The sequence below is a fragment of the Salmo trutta genome, chromosome 2 (genome assembly GCF_901001165.1).
Source record: "Salmo trutta chromosome 2, fSalTru1.1, whole genome shotgun sequence".
Lineage (NCBI taxonomy): Eukaryota > Metazoa > Chordata > Actinopteri > Salmoniformes > Salmonidae > Salmo > Salmo trutta.
The window spans coordinates 12,102,479-12,125,599 of NC_042958.1; the positions used below are offsets into that span (position 1 = coordinate 12,102,479).

A 23,121-nucleotide genomic window follows, 5' to 3' on the forward strand; every position below is an offset into this window, starting at 1 on the left:
ATTGTCCATGAATTTCTTGTAGATAAACTATATGGTTCCAGAGAAAACAGCCTAATTAATAAAGAAAAAGCATCTAATCAACAAATGCATAATTTTTTATTCACTCTGCAAATCTTTGAACTATTGAATTTTTTCACAACTGACACCAGTTTTACGTCAAAACATTTACAACCGACAGGTATTTAAATACATGTATAAAAAAAATATAAAGAATATTTAATTCAGAAACCCTCATATTAAACACTGGTATTCACTAAGTTGATGGTTTATATTTAAGATAATGTTTTATAGCTTTGTCATTCTGTTTAATTTGAAAGTCATCTTATTTAATGATTATTGTATATATGATGTGATAAGGCCACACAGAAGCCACACCTGTGATAATCTGAAGTTTCCAAAAGGGCCACTAGTTTCCAGTAATATACTCTCCCTTTGCAACCCTAGCTATGACCTTTCCTATAGCTATTTCTGTTAAACTATCACAAGCTACCAGGCAGTCTAGCCATAGAAAGAACATTAATAAGCATTAGTCTACTAGTACTCAGAGCAGACTTTCCTCTGGCACAATGCAATTAATTACCTCTAATCTCCCCAGTGGATTCATTGGTGAAGTCAATTGATTGATATCACACAGTCTCTCCTATCATTACTCATTAAACAGCCCTGATTCCAATACAGGGAATCAGGGCTCCTTTCGTTTAAAGGAGCTTCCCAGCAACAGATTCTTGCCGTTTGGGCTATGATACTTGTTGTCAACGATAAGATGATTAGGTGGGAGGGGAAGGTGTCTGCCAATGTGAGTTCACATATACTTGCATGCATGCACACACACACACACACACACACACACACACACACACACACACACACACACACACACACACACACACACACACACACACACACACACACACACACACACACACACACACTAACATCAGTCCATCTGTTGTTACATTTCTCAAGCCAGCTGACAGCTTAATCTTACACTGGCCTCTTGATCCGCTCTTTACCCACACACACACACACACACACACACAGCTGTTTCTTTACACACACACACACACACACACACACACACACACATACACACACACAGCTGTTTCTTTACACACACACACACACAGCTGTTTCTTTACACACACACACACACAGCTGTTTCTTTACACACACACACACACACACACGCACGTGCACACACACACACACACACAGCTGTTTCTTTACACACACACACACACACGCACGTGCACACACACACACACACACACACACGCACAGCTGTCTTGTCCCATGTTGAAAGCGGTGGAATTAGGTTAAATACACAGTGTCCTTTGATTCACCAGAGGGGAGGACAGGCAGCTGTGTCTGAGTCTGTGTCTGTGTGGATGAACACTGTTCATTTAACTCCAGCTTCAGCAGTAACTTTAATCATGTTTACACACTGCTTTACTCATTTCATATGTATATACTGTATTCTATTGTACTGTGTTTTAGTCAACGCCACTCTGACATTGCTCATCCTAATATTTATATATTTCTTAATTCCATTATTTTACTTTTAGATGTGAATTATAGATATTACTGCACTGTTGGAGCTAGAAACACAAGCTTTTCACTACACATGCAATAACATCTACTGAATATGTGTATGTGAACAATAACATTTGATTTGATTTGATAAGGGGTCTTCATTAAAGGTGTTTTTCTCCTCTTCTTTTAAATCGGAGACGAATCCTTCACTGAGACGCTGAGCTTTGCTTGCTCTCTCTACCTTCCTCTCCCTCCCTTTCTCTCTAGAGGGTCTGACATGGCACATCTCTCTCTCCTGCTGTTGTCAGCCTGCCCACAATATGACCTCACATCTCCCCAGACTCTGTGTGTGAACAGCATATGGGAGGTAGCTTAGGTAGTACCTCCTTCAGAAGTGGGCCAAGCTCACTGTGTGACTCTCTGCACTGGCCTAGATCCAGCTGTTAAACTGGGTCTCAGTCAGTCTGCACCGAGGAGAACTCAAACACACAGGGCCCCCTGGCCTACCTTGCCACACGAGCAACAGAAGTTTTAATTAGGAAGGATGGAGCTGACCTTGAACTGCCCAGCAGGTAGTCAACACTTCTCCCAACAGTGGACAGAGAGGAGGGCAATGCTGTACACCATTAGAGGATTAATCTGCAATTAGGATTTATATTGATATACAATATTGGTGTGCAATGTGTTGAGGAAGGGATTCATTATGCAGTACGTTATCTCTGTATTCTTGTTCACCTTTGTTTTCTCACACACAACCTTAAGTCTCTTGCATACAAAACTCTTGGTCTCCATCGCTCTCTCTCCTGCTTTCTCTCTCTCTTTCTCTCCCTCTCTCTCCTGCTTTCTCTCTCTTTCTCTCTCCTGTTCCAGAGTTATCCATCAATACTTAGACCTACAGTACTACGGAGATGTAAACAAGCTGGCAGTAGCAGAATCAGAGCCAGGCCAGTCAGCCAACACAACTGCTAAATGTTTTACAATTCAAGTTGTGCAGTGAATAGGAAAGTATCTTCACTATGGATAGAACCTTTTTATCTCATATTGGCTCTATATTTCTCATGGTTAAAGCATCCTTCTGTTAACCTACAGGTCCACAAATTTAGTAATGCAGAGGTTACATCTTCCTGTATCATAGGTTATATATTCCACATCCTTCCTTCCTTCCTTCCTTCCTTCCTTCCTTCCTTCCTTCCTTCCTTCCTTCCTTCCTTCCTTCCTTCCTTCCTTCCTTCCTTCCTGTCTGTCTGTCTGTCTGTCTGTCTGTCTGTCTGTCTGTCTGTCTGTCTGTCTGTCTGTCTGTCTGTCTGTCTGTCTGTCTGTCTGTCTGTCTGTCTGTCTGTCTGTCTGTCTGTCTGTCTGTCTGTCTGTCTGTCTGTCTGTCTGTCTTCTTTCCATATGAATCACCTCAGTATTTCATCCCTTTTTCCCTCATCTTTCTCTTCCCTTAGATTTTTATTTTTGAGAACAACATCTACTACCGTTCGACAGTGGAGAGCCGATCGATCCGTCTGGTTTCCACCGGCAAGGAGGGGGTCATCTTCAATGGGCTCAGCGATTGGCTGTACGAAGGTGAGATTGGCTGATGTTAATACTGTATTATTGGTGTTCTGGGCGGTGATGTCTGTCCCATTACATTGTCAACCCCAAAGAATGTGGCACTTGAGTAAAAATTATAGAGTTATTATTTAGGCTAGTCAGAGGTGCAGTAAACAAGTGACAAGCCAAAATGGCGTTAAAAACAGGAAACCTGCCAATTTGCTCCAATTTCCCAGAGTTCTCACCACGGCTGTTCTACATGGGAGAATTAGCATTAATTAGCATGAATTCAGCAGAATTAATATTCACCGTCTGTTCTCCACTCTGATACAGATGTCAGGTTTTCTCAACGTTGTTTTGTCTGTTTTGACTCGACTGATCAAAGCTCACCTGAGTCCACCTCAGTGCCTCCGCCTCGTCCCCTGAGGACCAGACTGCCTCTCAACTCTACTAATAAATTAATTTCTTCTGTTCCTCGTGTTTTTGCTCTCTTTTCTTCTCTCTTTTAATAACACGGAGAAAGAGAGAGATGGAGGACTGTCAGGAAGGGATGGAAATTGCTGTCTTTTATTTAGGGCCTCGTGTAGTGCTCAATGGGTGGACTGGCACTTGGGTCTCTACTAACTAGGTCTTTTGGGACTAGGGTTGCAAAATTTGTGGAACTTTCAATAAATTCCCTGGTTTCCCAGAAATCCTGGTTTGAGGATTCCGTATTTCTTGCTTATTCCCTTCTGATTTTGGGAATCCCAGGTAATTGAAAGTTCCCTACTTGTGACAGACTGTGACAGTCTCTAGTCTCTTGAGCAAGCAAGATTCCAAGATTTTACAATGACAAATGTAAATGTTTGTGCATTTAAGTGTCTGCATGTAAGTGTGTGTGCCTGTGAGGTTGCTTGCACTAAATATTGCTTCTACACTCAAACTTTGTGTTAATGTGTGTAGTCTGTGTATGTAGTATGTGTGTGTTACAGTGTGTATGTAGTAGGTGTGTGTTACAGTGTGTATGTAGTCTATGTGTGTTACAGTGTGTATGTAGTCTGTGTGTGTTACAGTGTGTATGTAGTCTGTGTGTGTTACAGTGTGTATGTAGTCTATGTGTGTTACAGTGTGTATGTAGTCTGTGTGTGTCACAGTGTGTTTGTACAGTGAGGGAAAAAAGTATTTGATCCCCTGCTGATTTTGTATGTTTTCCCACTGACAAAGAAATGATCAGTCTATAATTTTCTTTGTCAGTGGGAAAACGTACAAAATCAGCAGGGGATCAAATACTTTTTTCCTTCAATGTCGTCTATGTGTGTGTTACAGTGTGTATGTAGTCTATGTGTGTCACAGTGTGTATGTAGTCTGTGTGTTACAGTGTGTATGTAGTCTATGTGTGTCACAGTGTGTATGTAGTCTATGTGTGTGTTACAGTGTGTATGTAGTCTATGTGTGTGTCACAGTGTGTATGCAGTCTATGTGTGTTACAGTGTGTATGTAGTATGTGTGTGTCACAGTGTGTATGTAGGCTATGTGTGTTACAGTGTGTATGTAGTCTATGTGTGTTACAGTGTGTATGTAGTCTATGTGTGTTACAGTGTGTATGTAGTCTATGTGTGTTACAGTGTGTATGTAGTCTATGTGTGTTACAGTGTGTATGCAGTCTATGTGTGTTACAGTGTGTATGTAGTCTATATGTGTTACAGTGTGTATGTAGTAGGTGTGTCACAGTGTGTATGTAGTATGTGTGTTACAGTGTGTATGCAGTCTATGTGTGTTACAGTGTGTATGTAGTCTATGTGTGTTACAGTGTGTATGTAGTCTATGTGTGTTACAGTGTGTATGTAGTAGGTGTTTGTTACAGTGTGTATGTAGTAGGTGTGTGTTACAGTGTGTATGTAGTATGTGTGTGTTACAGTGTGTATGTAGTATGTGTGTGTCACAGTGTGTATGTAGTCTGTGTGTGTAATCTGTGTATGTGTTTACTATTGACTCATGACCCACCCCTACCCCCAGATTAGTTTGAATGAGATTTTAAGATGCAGTGGAGCCCTCCCAACAGCAATATTAGTCTAACTCCATTTAAACCCTGACATATACTTGTGAAGCGCTGAAGGCCTGGCAATTTACACTAATCATTTATGAAGGAAGATTCATCTTTCAACGAGCCGGGAGGGAATTTAGCCTGAACTTGACCTGCCTCACAACGTAGACCTGCTTCACATATCATGTCACTCAATGCAGATCTCTGACAGACTGTATTCATACTGAAATAACACATAAACGTGAGTGTGTGTTTAGTGGTGACATAACCCGCGAAGGGGAGAGAGCCCTTCCCAGGTTGTGTAACATCTGTTTAGATCTGGACCAGATGGCTGCAGGGTCAGTCACAATGTCAGACACGGGGGGGAAAGCTCTCCCTGGAGGAAAGCTCTCCCTGGAGGAAAGCTCTCCCTGGAGGAAAACACCACGCTTGCACTCTAGATGAGATTATCATTGTGTGTGCCCCCCTGTCTGTGTTTATACCTACAGTTGAAGTCGTAAGTCTACATACACCTTAGCCAAATACATTTAAACTCAGTTTTTCACAATTCCTGACATTTAATCCAAGTAAAAACTCCCTGTTTTAGGTCAGTTAGGATCACCACTTTATTTTAAGAATGTGAAATGTCAGAATAATAGTAGAGAGAATGATTTATTTCAGCTTTTATTTCTTTCATCACATTTCCAGTGGGTCAGAAGTTTGCATACACTCAATTAGTATTTGGTAGCATTGCCTTTAAATTGTTTAACTTGGGTCAAATGTTTCAGGTAACCTTCCACAAGCTTCCCACAATAAGTTGGGTGAATTTTGGCCCATTCCTCCTGACAGAGCTGGTGTAACTGAGTCAGGTTTGTAGGCCTCCTTGCTCGCACATGCTTTTTCAGTTCTGCCCACAAATTTTCTGTAGGATTGAGGTCAGGGCTTTGTGATGGCCACTCCAATACCTTGACTTTGTTGTCCTTAAGCCATTTTGCCAAAACTTTGGAAGTATTCTTGGGGTCATTGTCCATTTGGAAGACCCATTTGCGACCAAGCTTCAATATATCCACATCATTTTCCTGCCTCATGATGCCATTTATTTTTGGAAGTGCACCAGTCCCTCCTGCAGCAAAGCACCCCCATAACATGATGCTGCCACCCTCGTGCTTCACGGTTGGGATTGTGTTCTTCGGCTTGCAAGCCTTCCCCTTTTCCCTCCAAACATAAAGATGGTCATTATGGCCAAACAATTCGATTTTTATTTCATCAGACCAGAGGACATTTCTCCAAAGAGTACGATCTTTGTCCCCATGTGCAGTTGCAACCGCAGTCTTGTTTTTTATGGCGGTTTTGGAGCAGTGGCTTCTTCCTTGCTGAGTGGCCTTTCAGGTTTTGTCAATATAGGACTCGTTTTACTGTGGATATAGATACTTTTGTACCTGTTTCCTCCAGCATCTTCACAAGGTCGTTTGCTGTTGTTCTGGGATTGATTTGCACTTTTCGCACCAAAGTACGTTCATCTCTAGGAGACAGAACGCGTCTCCTTCCTGAGCGGTATGACAGCGGCGTAGTCCCTTGGTGTTTATACTTGCATACTATTGTTTGTACAGATGAACGTGGTACCTTCAGGCATTTGGAAATTGCTCCCAAGGATGAACCAGACTTGTGGAGGTCTACAATTTTTTTCTGAGGTCTTGGCTGATTTCTTTTGATTTTCCCATGATGTCAAGCAAAGAGGCACTGAGTTTGAAGTACACCTCCAATTGACTCAAATTATGTCAATTAGCCTGTCAGAAGCTTTTAAAGCCATGTCATAATTTTCTGGAATTTTCCAAGCTGTTTAAAGGCACAGTCAACTTAGTGTATGTAAACTTCTGACCCACTGGAATTGTGATACAGTGAATTATAAGTGAAATAATCTGTCTGTAAACAATTGTTGGAAAAATGACTTGTGTCATGCACAAAGTAGATGTCCTAACCGACTTGCCAGAACTGTAGTTGGTTAACAAGAAATTTGTGGAGTGGTTGAAAAACGAGTTTTAATGACTCCAACCTAAGTGTATGTAAACTTCCGACTTCAACTGTATGCCTGACAGTGTGTGTGTGGGACACTGGCAGTGTGTGTGTGGGACACTGATAGTGTGTGAGACACTGACAGTCTTGTGTAAGAGGAGTCAGAAAGACAAAACACCCAAGGTGATTATAGAGTGTTTGTTATCTGTGGCGTGTCTGTCAGACTAACTGACGTGCTGGAGCAGACAACATCCTGAAATATGATGTGGCCCAGGGACAGAGCCAGAGAAGTCTGGCACGGCACGATAATAGTCACACACACTGTTGATACGAGCTGTGTCTGCATACCCCATGGAGTCTTGGCTGGGATTGCACATTTCGCACACTGAGAAGCTTATGTTTGTTGATTTGTTTGTGTTTGTTTGTGTTTACGGCAGTGTGGTTTATCAGCGGTGTTGTTTATCGGCGTTCCAGCTGAATGTGTAAGCTTTTCTGAAAAAAATAGAAGTAAACAACTGTGTGTGTGTTTAGTATATATATAATATCCTTTCTAAGCTCTCTGTAAGCAGGCAGTTCAGTTGAATCGCTGTCGTGCTTCTGCTCTCATCCACCAGTGGACTCACTTCTAACATGTATTATTGCAGGACTGGACTCATTCTGCACCATGTGTTCTTAGTTCAATTAACTTTTCGGTGATTTTAGCATGTAAATCTTGTTGGGGCAAAAAAGTTCAAATGTTTTAGATGCATGCCAGCAAAGCCACTACACAACACAACATTAACAATACATTAATTGCACGATAACGGTGACAAACAGTGCTCACAAACTGTTAGAGCCTACATAAAGCTGTCCCAACAGCAGAGTCCCAACAGCAGTCCCATCATCTTATCACTGCTACACCTGGATATCAGCAGAGCCTTGTCTGGCAGCGAAACAGTTCATTCAGCCTCATTTACTGCCTTTTAAAGAAACATAGCAGATATGGCTGACTTGATTAAACAAATGTGGTTTCTACTGACAATTGAGATGGACAAACTATGGCATAAGGGGGCGACGAGTGGATAAGAGGCAATCCGTAATTTTGATGAAGACATTAATGAGTGAGCTAGGATGCACTTTTGAAATGTACAGCGACAGAATTAAGAACGTGTCATTCTTACAGTATTCTCCCTGTACACCAAGTCAGAACTAGAGGATAAATAAAGGGGGCATATAAGCAGACAATGAAAGCTCTTACAATATTCAATGATTACATTTCTCTAAAACAGGTTATAGTCTACATTTGCACCACCAAGTCAGACAGTAGGCTAAATCGAGCACGCCCCCATTCTCATCAACGCGGCTGTAGTGGAGCAGGTTGAGAGCTTCAAGTTCCTTGGTGTCCACATCACCAACAAACCAACATGGTCCAAGCACACCAAGACAGTCGTGAAGAGGGCACGACAAAACCTATTCCCCCTCAGGAGACTGAAAAGATTTGGCATGGGTCCTCAGATCCTCAAAAGGTTCTACAGCTGCACCATTGAGAGCTGCCTGGTATGGCAACTGCTCGGCCTCCGACCGCAAGGCACTACAGAGGGTAGTGCGTACGGCCAAGTTTCCTGCCGTCCAGGACCTCTATACCAGGCAGTGTCAGAGAAGGCCTTAAAAATTGTCAAAGACTCCAGTCACCCTAGTCATAGACTGTTCTCTCTGCTACCGCATGGCAAGCGGTACCGTAGCACCAAGTCTAGGTCCAAGAGGCTTCTAAACAGCTTCTACCCCCAAGCCATTAGACTCCTGAACATCTAATCAAATGACTGAGAGTGTGTAAAGCTGTCATAAAGGCACAGGGTGGCTATTTGAAGAATCTCAAATATAAAATACATTTTGATTGGTTTAACCCTTTTTTGGTTCCTACGTGATTCCATATGTGTTATTTCATAGTTTTGATGTCTTCACTATTATTCTACAATGTAGAAAATAGTACAAATAAAGAAAAACTCTTGAATGAGTAAGTGTTCTAAAACTTTTGACCGGTAGTATACATTTTCTCCCTCATCAATCTACACACAATACCCCATAATGACAAAGCGAAAACAGGTTTGTAGAATTTTTTTGCACATTTATAAAAATAAAAAACAGAAATACCTTATTTACATAAGTATTCAGACCCTTTGCTATGAGACTCGAAATTGAGCTCAGGTGCATCCTGTTTCCATTTATCATCCTTCAGATGTTGCTACAACTTGATTGGAGTCCACCTGTGGTAAATTCAATCGATTGAACATGATTTGGAAAGGCACACTCCTGTCTATACAAGGTCACACAGTTGACAGGGCATGTCAGAGCAAAAACCAAGCAATGAGGTCAAAGGAATAGTTCGTAGAGCTCCGAGACAGGATTTTATCGAGGCACAGATCTGGGGAAGGGTACCAAAAAAATTCTGTAGCATTGAAGATCCCCAAGAGCACAGTGGCCTCCATCATTCTTAAATGGAAGAAGTTTGGAACCACCAAGACTCTTCCTAGAACTGTCCGACTGGCCAAACTGAACAATCGGGGAAGAAGGGCCTTGGTCAGGGAGGTGACAGGATTGTGTCAAGGCACAGATCTGGGGAAGGGTACCAAAAGAATTCTGTAGCGTTGAAGATTTCCAAGAACACAGTGGCGTCCATCATTCTTATGTCCAATGGCCGATGAGCATCGATACGTTTTATCTATAATTTCTCTTCTTATGACAAGGATGAAAAGGATTTGCCAGTAAATTGCCAACTTGATGCATGACGATGACTGCTTGTCTAGCTTGCTAGCTAAGATTTTGAAAGTTTGATGTTGACATGATCAGTCCAATCAAAGCTACGGTAGATATAACATGATTTGGTGTCATTTTATCTGTGGCCAATGACCTTGAGCCTTCTTGGATGGGCATTTCTAATGTAAGTCTATGACACATCAACCAAGGGGCTAGAATGTTCGAGCCATACCCGTAGATTTTGCAGTGACGTAGTGTCCCCATGAGTCACAGAACACTGAGCCAATCATGGCGCAACTAGGGAAGATGACCAACCCCTCCGCTCCTTTTTTCCACTGGCTGCCCCACCACCACAGAAAGCACTGAGCTAGGCTGAAACACCTACATTTTGGAGCTGACTTAGTCAAGAAAGCAAAAAAAAGACAATGTTTGTATGCGGCTTTATTAACTCAATGATTCATTTATTTTTATATTGTTTGCAAACTGATATGTGACAGGTATTAATGCCAAAATAACATGCAAGACACACATTTTTAATATATATATATATTTTTTAGCTTAACAGATGGGGCTCAAAACAGGTGGGGCTCTGTCCTGGAACAGAAATACGACTCTCCTTTTCATTAGTTTGGCCCACCTGATTCTGTCACATTACATTCAGTAGCTTCTATTGCCCACCTGCCTCAGTAACAGGCCACTCATGCATAAGTAATGTGCGTGTTAGGCAGTGAGCCATTTAGGCCCAGTGAGTGTGTGAACCAGGGGGAATAGACGAGTGAGAGACTGCTCACCTGGGTAATCATAGCTGTGGAGATAGAACAGCTCAAAGAACATGGAAACAAAGGCAGGTTCAAACACACACACACACACACACACAGTGTTTTTATGCATGTATGCACGTGGACGTGCCTGTGTGTGTATCTTCACCTGGCACTACCTATCAATAGAGCCCCCTCAGGGATGTGAGTGTGTTTCATGTTATCCATATCACCATGCATAATTTCAAACACATGCACAGGCTCTTTAGTGACGCACAAGAGGTCACAGGTTTTTGATGAAGTAAGCCAAGCTCCAACAGGACACTTTCTGTGTACCTCAACATCAGAAAAGGGGTCTCTCTCTCTCTCTCACACACACACACACACACACACACACACACACACACACACACACACACACACACACACACACACACACACACACACACACACGAAATGTCCCTGCTTACACCACCCTACAATGTTGCACCTGACTGGGAAATTACTTTTTCTGTTGCCTTCTCTAGTATGGCTCTCTTGAGTGGTTGGTCGATGTTTCTCTCCAGTGGTTGGTCGATGTTTCTCTCTTGTGAGATTAAAAGCAGTGTTTTGATTTATGACCAGAACATGCTTCAGCATTTTTATGAATTTTACGACAGCATTGATCCAAACTGACTATGCATCGCAATTGATGTCTGTGTCAGTATGTAACATGACTGATGTATCTGACTCGCGTCGGCACTGGGTATTGTAATGTAGTTCTATTCAAACACATAATGGCTTTCTGTTAGAGTTTCACCATCTTTATTATTACTGAAAACTAAAGGATATTTCTCTCCTGTCCTTTTCCAGAGGAGATCTTCCAGACCCATATTGCCCACTGGTGGTCTCCGGATGGTGCCCGGCTGGCATATGCCACCATCAACGACACTATGGTGCCCAGGATGGAGATCCCTATGTTCACAGGAACTACTTATCCTACCGGGAGGGAGTATCACTACCCTAAGGTTAGAACAGTATAATTATTAACCTATTACCAACCAAACGTTTTCTACTACAACGCTACACCACAGTAAATTGTACCACCGCTCAAAGGTCATGAAACACACATAAAGGTAAAAAAGTACAACCAATCTTGGGAAATGGGAAAATATTCCAGCATGGAGTTAGTTCTGTCTACAGGCATATCCTTCATTAGGCAGGTGCACTTAAAATGTCCATTAAGAACAGTTGTTTTATTAATAGCATTTGCAATCATTGTGTCTCTCTGCTGTCTGTCCTCCGTGCAGGCTGGGGAGGAAAATCCAGTCATCTCTTTGTATGTGGTCAACCTGAACGGGCCCCTGCACACCATCGAGATGAGGAGACCTGAAGACCCAAGGATGGGGTACACCACCCCACACAACCGCACTACCCTTACTAATCTAACCTCCGTACACAACTAACTACCCTTACTAATCTAACCACCCCACACAACCACACTACCCTTACTAATCTAACCTCCGTACACAACCACACTACCCTTACTAATCTAACCTCCGTACACAACTAACTACCCTTACTAATCTAACCACCCCACACAACCACACTACCCTTACTAATCTAACCTCCGTACACAACTAACTACCCTTACTAATCTAACCACCCCACACAACCACACTACCCTTACTAATCTAACCTCCGTACACAACCACACTACCCTTACTAATCTAACCACCCCACACAACCACACTACCCTTACTAATCTAACCACCCCACACAACCACACTACCCTTACTAATCTAACCTCCGTACACAACCACACTACCCTTACTAATCTAACCACCCCACACAACCACACTACCCTTACTAATCTAACCACCCCACACAACCACACTACCCTTACTAATCTAACCGCCAAATACAACCACACTACCCTTACTAATCTAACCTCCAAATACAACCACCCTACCCTTACTAATCTAACCACCCCACACAACCACACTACCCTTACTAATCTAACCTCCGTACACAACCACACTACCCTTACTAATCTAACCTCCGTACACAACTAACTACCCTTACTAATCTAACCACCCCACACAACCACACTACCCTTACTAATCTAACCTCCGTACACAACCACACTACCCTTACTAATCTAACCACCCCACACAACCACACTACCCTTACTAATCTAACCTCCGTACACAACCACACTACCCTTACTAATCTAACCACCCCACACAACCACACTACCCTTACTAATCTAACCACCCCACACAACCACACTACCCTTACTAATCTAACCTCCGTACACAACCACACTACCCTTACTAATCTAACCACCCCACACAACCACACTACCCTTACTAATCTAACCACCCCACACAACCACACTACCCTTACTAATCTAACCGCCAAATACAACCACACTACCCTTACTAATCTGACCTCCAAATACAACCACCCTACCCTTACTAATCTAACCTCCAAATACAACCCCACTACCCTTACTAATCTAACCTCCAAATACAACCACACTACCCTTACTAATCTAACCACCCCACACAACCACACTACCCTTACTAATCTAACCACCCCACACAACCACACTACCCTTACTAATCTAACCTCCAATCACAACCACACTACCCTTACTAATCTAACCTCCAAATACAACCACACTACCCTTACTAATCTAACCTCCGTACACAACCACACTACCCTTACTAATCTAACCACCCCACACAACCACACTACCCTTACTAATCCAACCTCCAAATACAACCACACTACCCTTACTAATCTAACCACCCCACACAACCACACTACCCTTACTAATCTAACCTCCAAATACAACCACACTACCCTTACTAATCTAACCTCCGTACACAACCACACTACCCTTACTAATCTAACCTCCAAATACAACCACACTAGCCTTACTAATCTAACCTCCAAATACAACCACACTACCCTTACTAATCTAACCTCCAAATACAACCACACTACCCTTACTAATCTAACCTCCAATCACAACCACACTACCCTTACTAATCTAACCTCCAAATACAACCACACTACCCTCACTAATCTAACCTCCAAATACAACCACACTACCCTTACTAATCTAACCACCCCACACAACCACACTACCCTTACTAATCTAACCTCCAAATACAACCACACTACCCTTACTAATCTAACCTCCAATCACAACCACACTACCCTTACTAATCTAACCTCCGTACACAACCACACTACCCTTACTAATCTAACCTCCAATCACAACCACACTACCCTTACTAATCTAACCTCCAATCACAACCACACTACCCTTACTAATCTAACCTTCAATCACAACCACACTACCCTTACTAATCTAACCTCCAAATACAACCACACTACCCTTACAAATCTAACCTCCAATCACAACCACACTACCCTTACTAATCTAACCTCCAATCACAACCACACTACCCTTACTAATCTAACCTCCAATCACAACCACACTACCCTTACTAATCTAACCTCCAAATACAACCACACTACCTTTACAAATCTAACCTCCATATACAATACTACTCAAATGCTAATAGCACATAGGCCTACTATGTTGAATATACATTAATAAACACTCTTGTTTCTGTTTGTGTTACAGAGAGTACTATGTCACCATGGTGAAATGGGCGACTACCACCAAACTGGCAGTGAACTGGTTAAACAGAGCCCAGAACATATCCATGCTGACGTTGTGTCAGGCCACCACCGGCGTCTGCACCAAGGTGTGTGTGTGTGTGTGTGTGTGTGTGTGTGTGTGTGTGTGTGTGTGTGTGTGTGTGTGTGTGTGTGTGTGTGTGTGTGTGTGTGAGTGCGTGCGTGCGTGCGTGCGTGCGTGCGTGCGTGCGTGCGTGCGTGCGTGCGTGCGTGCGTGCGTGCGTGCGTGCGTGCGTGCGTGCGTGCGCGTGCATCCTCTTTAGCTACAAACACAGCTGTTTTTCAGCCCACTTCGTTAGCTTTTCTTATGATTGACTTTTCTTTCAATTTTTTTAGAAACATGAGGATGAAAGTGAAAGTTGGCTACACAGACAGGTAAGAAACAAACATGAACATGATTCAAGTACAAATCATTTATTTTTAGGGCTGTTAATCTGTCTTTTTAATAGTACTACAGAGTGGAATGCCAATCCATAATTTCTAGATATGTTATAATTAAGCAATAAAGCACAAGGGGGTGTGGTATATGGTATATAGGCACCATGCAAAGCGAAGTGCCTGGATACAGCCCTTAGCCATGGTATACACAAATCCCGAGGTGCCTTATTGCTATTATAAACAGGTTACCAATGTACTTAGAGCAGTAAAAATAAATGTTTTGTCATACCCATGGTATACGGTCTGATATACCACGGTTGTCAGCCAATCAGCATTCAGAGCTCGAACCACCCAGCTTATAAATATGTTTATATACTGTATATGTTTATGTGTTTATATACAGTACCAGTTAAAAGTTTGGACACACCTACTCATTCCAGGGTTTTTCTTTATTTGTATTATTTTCTACATTGTAGAATAATAGTGAAGACATCAAAACTATGAAATAACACATATGGAATCATGTAGTAACCAAGAAAGTGTTAAACAAATAAAAATATATTTTATATTGGAGATTCTTCAAAGTAGCCACCCTTTGCCTTGATGACAGCTTTGCACACTCTTGGCATTCTCTCAACCAGCTTCATGAGGTAGTCACCTGGAATGCATTTCAATTAACAGGTGTGCCTTAATAAAAGTTAATTTGTGGAATTTCTTTCCTTCTTAATGCATTTGTGCCAATCAGTTGTGTTGTGACAAGGTAGGGGCGGTATACAGAAGATAGCCCTTTTTGGTAAAAGACCAAGTCCATATTACGGCAAGAACAGCTTAAATAAATAAAGAGAAACGACAGTCCATCATTCCTTTAAGACATGAAGGTCAGTCAATCCAGAAAATGTCAAGAACTTTGAAAGTTTCTTCAAGTGCAGTCGCAAAAACCATCAAACGCTATGATGAAACTGGCTCTCATGAGGACCGCCACAGGAAAGGAAGACCCAGAGTTATCTCTGCTGCAGAGGATAAGTTCATTAGAGTTAACTGCACCTCAGATTGCAGCCAAGGCAAAGGGTGGCTACTTTGAAGAATAGAAAATATATTTAGATTTGTTTAACACTTTTTTGGTTACTAATCATCAAATCAAATCAAATTTATTTATATAGCCCTTCGTATATCAGCTGAAATCTCAAAGTGCTGTACAGAAACCCAGCCTAAAACCCCAAACAGCAAGCAATGCATGTGAAAGAGGCACGGTGGCTAGGAAAAACTCCCTAGGAAAAACTCCCTAGAAAGGCCAAAAACCTAGGAAGAAACCTAGAGAGGAACCAGGCTATGAGGGGTGGCCAGTCCTCTTCTGGCTGTGCCGGGTGGATATTATAACAGAACATGGTCAAGATGTTAAAATGTTCATAAATGACCAGCATGGTCAAATAATAATAATCATTGTAGTTGTCGAGGGTGCAACAAGCACGTCCGGTGAACAGGTCAGGGTTACGTGGCCGCAGGCAGAACAGTTGAAACTGGAGCAGCAGCATGGCCAGGTGGACTGGGGACAGCAAGGAGTCATCATGCCAGGTAGTCCCGAGGCATGGTCCTAGGGCTCAGGTCCTCCGAGAGAAAGAAAGAAAGAGAGAAAGAGAGAATTAGAGAGAGCATATTTAAATTCACACAGGACACCGGATAAGACAAGAGAATACTCCAGATGAAACAGACTGACCCTAGCCCCCCGGCACATAAACTACTGCAGCATAAATACTGGAGGCTGAGACAGGAGGGATCAGAAGACACTGTGGCCCCATCCGATGATACCCCCGGACAGGGCCAAACAGGCAGGATATAACCCATATGTGTTATTTCATAGTTTGTATGTCTTCACTATTATTCTACAATGTAGAAAATTGTAAAAAATAAAGAAAAACCCTTGAATGAGTAGGTGTGTCCAAACCTTTGTCATATGACTGTTAGAATGAGGAGCCGCTGTTCTCCAAAGACGGTCTGAAGTTGTTCTTCACCAGAGCCATCCCACAGGGAGGCAGGGGCAAGTTCTTCCACATCTCCATGTCCATCACACAGGTACTGTACCCTCCCGTTCTACACTCTCTATTCTGTGTTCTGCATGAGGGCTTCCATACGCTACAATTGCTTCCTACAGCAATGTACAGCATAGCATAGACAACCCCACTCCAGAAGGTGAATGGGCAAGACCAAAAATGTACAGTAATTGCCTTTGAACGGGGTATGGTAGTAGGTGCCAGGCGCACTGGTTTGTGTCAAGAACTGCAACGCTGCTGTGTTTTTTATGCTCAACAGTTTCCCGTGTGTATTAAGAATGGTCCACCACCCAAAGGACATCCAGCCAACTTGACACAACTGTGGGGAGCATTGGAGTCAACATGGGCTAGCATCCCTGTGGAACGCTTTCGACACCTTGTAGAGTCCATTGTCCCAACGAATTGAGGCTGTTCTGAGGGAAAAAAGGGTCGGGGTGCAACTCCATATTAGGAAGGCGTTCTTAATGCTTACTTTACTCAGTGTGTCTGTCTCTTCCTCCCTCCCTCTCAAGCCCAACACCAGCACAGACACGCTGCAGTCCATCACGTCTGGAGACTGGGACGTCACCCAGGTGCTGGCCTATAACGAGGACATCCAGCTAATGTGAGCTCCTGACGCAGCTGGGCCACACACACACACACACACAGACACAAACACACACACACAAACACACTTACATGCCTTCACATGTAGTATATACACATTCTTTGCTGTGATTATAACACAAACACCCATCCACAACAAACCTCTCTCTCTCCCCCTCGCTCTCCCTCTCTCCGGAGTAGAGTAGAGTATTTTTTATCCTCGGGGGGCATGTAGTAAAAACACATTGGACACATGACAATAAAGTTAATAGGCATTTAACGTCATAGATTTAGCCGGTGGTAACTTGTGGAATAGACACCAGCTGGAATGCGGTTTTACCCAATCAGCATTTGGGTTTAGACCCAACCAATGTATAAATGACAATAAATATACTTGGGGAGCCGCTCTGAGAGAAGCAACCTAAATTCATCAAACAAGAGATGCTGGGATTCCCTCAGAATGGATAGCGCCTTACGTATGACTCCCCCCATCCCCCCGTCCCCCGTCCCGTCCCCCGTCCCCCGTCCCGTCCCCCATCCCGTCCTGTCAAATTTGTTCCTGGCCTACTTAAGTTTCTAAAAACATCCTCATTTCATATTTCATTTATATTACATCTCTTCCAATGGCAAGACCTGCTGTTGGAACTGTTGGTACTCTTGCTGCAGAAAGCCGACAAGTTTCTGTTCAACTGTACTGCTGGAATCCGCTACACTCTTTACGCTAACCTACTTTTCCCACTTTGTAGACTCCTTACATTTGTGACTACGGAAATGCTTCAATGACGTAATGTTGTGTGCACCCATGCATTTGTTATATTATGTATTAGTTGAACATACGTCCAACTTGAAATGTTTATTATTATGTATCTTGCAGATACTTCTTGAGCACAGAGGATGATCCGAAACGCAGGCACCTCTACAGGTAACACATACATAGCTCTGAAGAACTGTCTCTAATGCTGTCTTCTTCTGTTGTGCCTAGCTATGTTGCACCCCCCCACCCACCCACCCACCCACCCACCCAAAATAGTTATTTTTGTTTCACTTAGTTACAATTTAGGTACCAGTTGTCCTGGATGCTTTGAGGGGCTTTGCTCTTAGTCTGAAAAATATCTAGGAGAAAGACTTGGCTCAGTGTCCTCTTGTTGTGTTTGCAGTGCGGACACAGTGGGCCCTTTCAACAGACGCTGTCTCTCCTGTGACTTCTACGAAGGTTGTGGCTACGTCAGAGGCTCTTTCAGCCACAGCATGAGCCTCTTCCTGCTTAGCTGCAAAGGTGGGAGCCTCTATTTTTTCAGTCATATGAACCTTTGGTCCCTCACCTCTGAGAGACACTCTGAGACAATGAATTCAATGTATATGTTGGTTACAGATGATATTTGGTCACAAACACAATCATTTGTGCAGTGTATTTCAACCAAGGCCTCTACTCAAAACTTATATCAAGAGGGTCTAACAGCAGCAGCCCAAAGATTGAAGTTTCAAGTTAATATCATGTGCAGTGTACAGAAATGCCCTTCTTGTAAGTTCCAAACCCAGCAATGCAGTAATCAATATCAATGTAGCACTAAACATAACAAGGTAGAATAAAACTCAAATCAAATCAAATTGTATTGGTCACACACATATTTAGCAGATGTTATTGTGGGTGTAGCGAAATGCTTGTATTCCTAGCTCCAACAGTGCAGTAGTATCTAACAACTAACAACAATACACACAAATCTTAAAGTAAAAGAATGGAATAAAGAAATATATAAATATCAAATCAAGCAATGTCGGAGTGGGGGTGAACAGGATGTGGCTTGGGTGGTTGATGTCCTCGATTATCTTTTTGGTCTTCCTGTGACATCGGGTGCTGTAGGTGTCCTGGAGGGCAAGTAGTTTCCCCCTGGTGATTCGTTGGGCAGACAGAACCACCCTCTGGAGAACCCTGTGGTTGCGGGTGGTGCAGTTGCCGTACCAGGTGGTGATACAGCCCGACAGTATGCTCTCAATTGTGCATCTGTAAAAGTTTGTTAAGGTTTTTTGCCAAGACAAATTTCTTCAGCCTCCTCAGGTTGAAGAGGCACTATTGTGCCTTCTTCACCACAACGTATGTGTGAGTGGACCTTTTCAGTTTGTCAGTGATGTGTATGCCAAGGAACTTGAAACTTTCCACCTTCTCCACTGTGGTCCCGTCGATGTGGATAGGGGTGTGCTGTTACCTGAAGTCCACAATCAGCTCCTTTGTTTTGTTGACGTTGAGTGAGAAATAATTTTCCTGGCACCCCTCTCCCAGGGCCCTAACCTCCTCCCTGTAGGCTTTCTCGTCATTGCTGGTAATCAGGCATACTACTGTTGTGTCATCTGCAAACTTGATAATTGAGTTGAAGGCGTGCGTGGACACGCAGTCATGGGTGAACAGGGAGTACAGGAGGAGGCTGAGCACACAACCGCTTGTGGGGCCCCAGTGTTGAGGATCAGCGAAGTGGAGGTGTTGTTTCCTACCTTTACCACCTGGGGGCAGCCCGTCAGGAAGTCCAGGACCCAGTTGCACAGGGCGGGGTTCAGACCCAGGGCCCCAAGCTTAATGATGAGCTTGGAGGGTACCATGGTGTTGAATGCTGAGTTATAGTCAATGAAAAGCATTCTGACATAGGTATTCCTCTTGTCCAGATGGAATATGGCAGTGTGCAGTGCGATGGCGATTGCATCGTCTGTGGATCTATTGAGGCGGTAAGCAAATTGAAGTGGGTCTAGGGTGTAAAAAGGGTGGAGGTGATGTGATCCTTAACTAGCCTCTCAAAGCACTTCATGATGACAGAAGTGAGTGAGAGTAGTTCAGTTACCTTTGCTTTCTTGGGTACAAGAAGATCAGTCCGCGTGATCAAAACAATCTTGAAGCATGGATTCTGATTGGTCAGACCAGCGTAGACTAGACCTTAGCACGGGTACATCCTGTTTGAGTTTCTGCCTATAGGAAGGGAGGAGCAAAATGGAGTCGTGATCAGATTTGCCAAGGGCGGGGCCTTGTAGGCATTTCAAAAAGTTGAGTAGCAGTGGTCCAGTGTTTTTCCAGAGCGGGTTCTACAGTCAATGTGTTTGTAGAACTTTGGTAGCATTTTCTTCAAATGTACTTTAAAATCCCCAGCTACAATAAATGCGGCCTCAGGACATGTGGTTTCCAGTTTGCATAAAGTCCAGTGTAGTTCTTTGAGGGACCTTGTATCGACTTGAGGGGAATATATACGACTTGAATATAACTGAAAATAATTATCTTGGGAGGTAATACGGTCAGCATTTGATTGTGGTTTTCTAGGTTGGGTGAACAAAAGGACTTGAGTTTCTGTTATCACAATCACAGCATGAGTAGTTAGTCATGAAACACACACTCCTGCATTTCTTCTTCCCGGAGAGTTCTTTATTCCTGTCTGCGCAATGTACTGAGAACCCAGCTGGCTGTATGGACGTGGACAGTATATCCCGACAGAGCCATGTTTCTGTGAAACAGAGTATGTTACAATCCCTGATGTGTCTCTGGAAGGAGATCCTCACCCTGAGCTAGTTTACTTTATTATCCAGAGACTGAACATTGCATTCTGGGCTAATATAATAAATAAAACACCAACAAAAAAAAATACTGCAAAGTTGCGTAGGAGCTAGAAGCAGGGCTGCCATATCTGTCAGCTCCATGTTCTTCCATCCTGCCTCTTGCCCGCTTTTATTTATTTGACATGATTGCCATATCATTACAGAGCTGAGAGAGATTGCCTGCCTACTTTGCAGAGCCACAAATGTTTCTTTCTAGCATGTCCTCAATTTGCTAAGTGCATCAATCATTTCATTATGTTTCCCCTCCAAGTGCAGTGATGTGGTTTAGGAGACAGAGAGAGTATATTTCTACAGGGGCTTGTTTGTTTGCAAGCTAGCTCCGGAACACTCCAGAAACTATTTTGGCTGTGTTAAATTAATTGAATAAGCTAACAATAGCCTCCCCAACAATAGCAAGAAAGTCTGGAAAGGTTCTGTTGTGCTTGTAGAAAAACAAGTTTAGCAAGAAATGTTAGAGACAACGTCAGGCTTTCAGACTTTGATCAATGATGTTTTGATTTTGTGTCTGAACTTTGAGGCTCAACTATGTTGTGTCTCAGTCTTCTATCGACAAGGTGCAATTTTAAATTACAGATTCTAATGGGAAACATTTGAGTTCAAATGATTCGATTATGAATTTCTTACAAGTCTTTTTGCAAGACTTTTTTAGAAATGGATAATTAAATAACCCTTTCCCATCCCCTTGCTTCCCCAGAACTATGGACAGTGGGGATACATTTTGAACCATGCAGTCACTGTTGTACAGATGTGGGATCTTAATTTGATCACCCTGTTGCATGGGAACTGTCCTACAATGCAGGAAATGTAAAATGTGTAGTGTATTTGCGGTTTAAAAAGACTTCTGATGTTTGTAATTTTCACTTTGAAATTTCAGATTTCTGAAAAATGTATCAACCCCTACAATAATGTAAATTAATAATAATCAACATAAATATTCACATTTCCGGTTGCTGCAGGATTGTTTTCTTGCTGTAGCAAACTGGCTCAAATTAAGATCCTACGTCTGTACATGACAAGGAGCCACAGAATATACTATTAAACCGAGGCAAGACCGAGGCGAACCAGAGTAGTGCCACCACAAACTAATGGGCACGATGTCTGATGTTGATGTCTTATTTGGTCACTTTTGTTTCTGTTTTGGTCTTTCTCCAGGCCCTGATGTCCCGTTTGTAGCAGTGTACAGCACACAGGACAGACAGAGTGAGTCTTCTAGTTAAGATTCTGTTACATGAAAACATAGGTTAGAGGTACTCAACTCTTACCCTTCAAGTCCCGGAGCCTGCTGGTTTTCTGTTTTACCTGATAATTAATTACACCCACCTAGTGTCCCAGGTTTAAATCAGTCCCTGATTAGAACAATGAAAAAAGGCAGTGGAACTGGCTTTCAAGTCCAGAGTTGAAGGTCATGGGTCATAAGAGGAATACATCACACAGAAAAATAGACCACCCAGACACACAATGCAGGATCTTTATTTCCTGTCTTCGATATGCCTTTTTCTCTTGACACAGACACACACACGCGCACACACACACACTAACTCCATTATACTGAGTTCTGATTGCTGACTTGCCATGTGACTGACAGGGAGAAGATGATTCATGTCAGGAAGCAGATGATTCGAGATACACAAACGCGCACACACACACACACACATCTGTAGGACATCCACTCCTCTCCATGAGTAGAACATTCAGCATCACCCCTGAAATATAACTCTTTAACACCATGGAGATAAAACAACTGTATCTATCTCTGTGTTTACAGAATAAAAGCCCTCCCCTCCATCCCTGATTCACAAAATAACCACCCACAACTGTGTGACCTCATCAAACTGGGACAGCATACTAAGATTTACCATTGACAGCACAACAAGGCCAGTCTGCTTTCTGCTGAGTCACTGTTTGCAGCCTCAGCAGACCACACACACACACACACAGACACACACACACACACACACACACACACACACACACACACACACACACACATACACACAGTCAGGAGAGAATACTCTCCCTGATCAAAACACCCATTCCTTTTGTTACTAGTCCAATCTCAATCTCAGCATGCAAGATAAGGCTTGTCAAGGCTCAACTCAAGGGCCCCTGATCTCGGTACCAGCCATTATGAAGTCTTAATTTATATATACAGCCTACATTGCTGATCTGTCTTAATCACAGTGTGTCAGTGGAGACAGGGAGGGTGGGAGAGAGGGAGGGAAACAGGGAGGGTGGGTGGGAGAGA

The 23,121-nt window shown here is 42.9% G+C and overlaps 1 protein-coding gene across 4 annotated transcripts in view; it reads left to right on the top strand.

The window, feature by feature from the left end:
- The window catches only part of dpp6a (dipeptidyl-peptidase 6a), a 386,275-nt gene that overhangs the window by 349,054 nt on the left and 14,100 nt on the right, over nt 1-23,121 (top strand). For all 4 annotated transcript variants that reach the window (XM_029694037.1, XM_029694061.1, XM_029694054.1 and 1 more), the window contains 10 exons: nt 2,982-3,102; nt 11,428-11,582; nt 11,865-11,962; nt 14,219-14,342; nt 14,611-14,649; nt 16,615-16,722; nt 17,213-17,304; nt 18,160-18,207; nt 18,443-18,561; nt 22,029-22,076. In XM_029694037.1, coding sequence (XP_029549897.1) covers nt 2,982-3,102; nt 11,428-11,582; nt 11,865-11,962; nt 14,219-14,342; nt 14,611-14,649; nt 16,615-16,722; nt 17,213-17,304; nt 18,160-18,207; nt 18,443-18,561; nt 22,029-22,076 — 952 coding nt within the window. The remainder of the gene's footprint in view (nt 1-2,981; nt 3,103-11,427; nt 11,583-11,864; nt 11,963-14,218; nt 14,343-14,610; nt 14,650-16,614; nt 16,723-17,212; nt 17,305-18,159; nt 18,208-18,442; nt 18,562-22,028; nt 22,077-23,121) is intronic.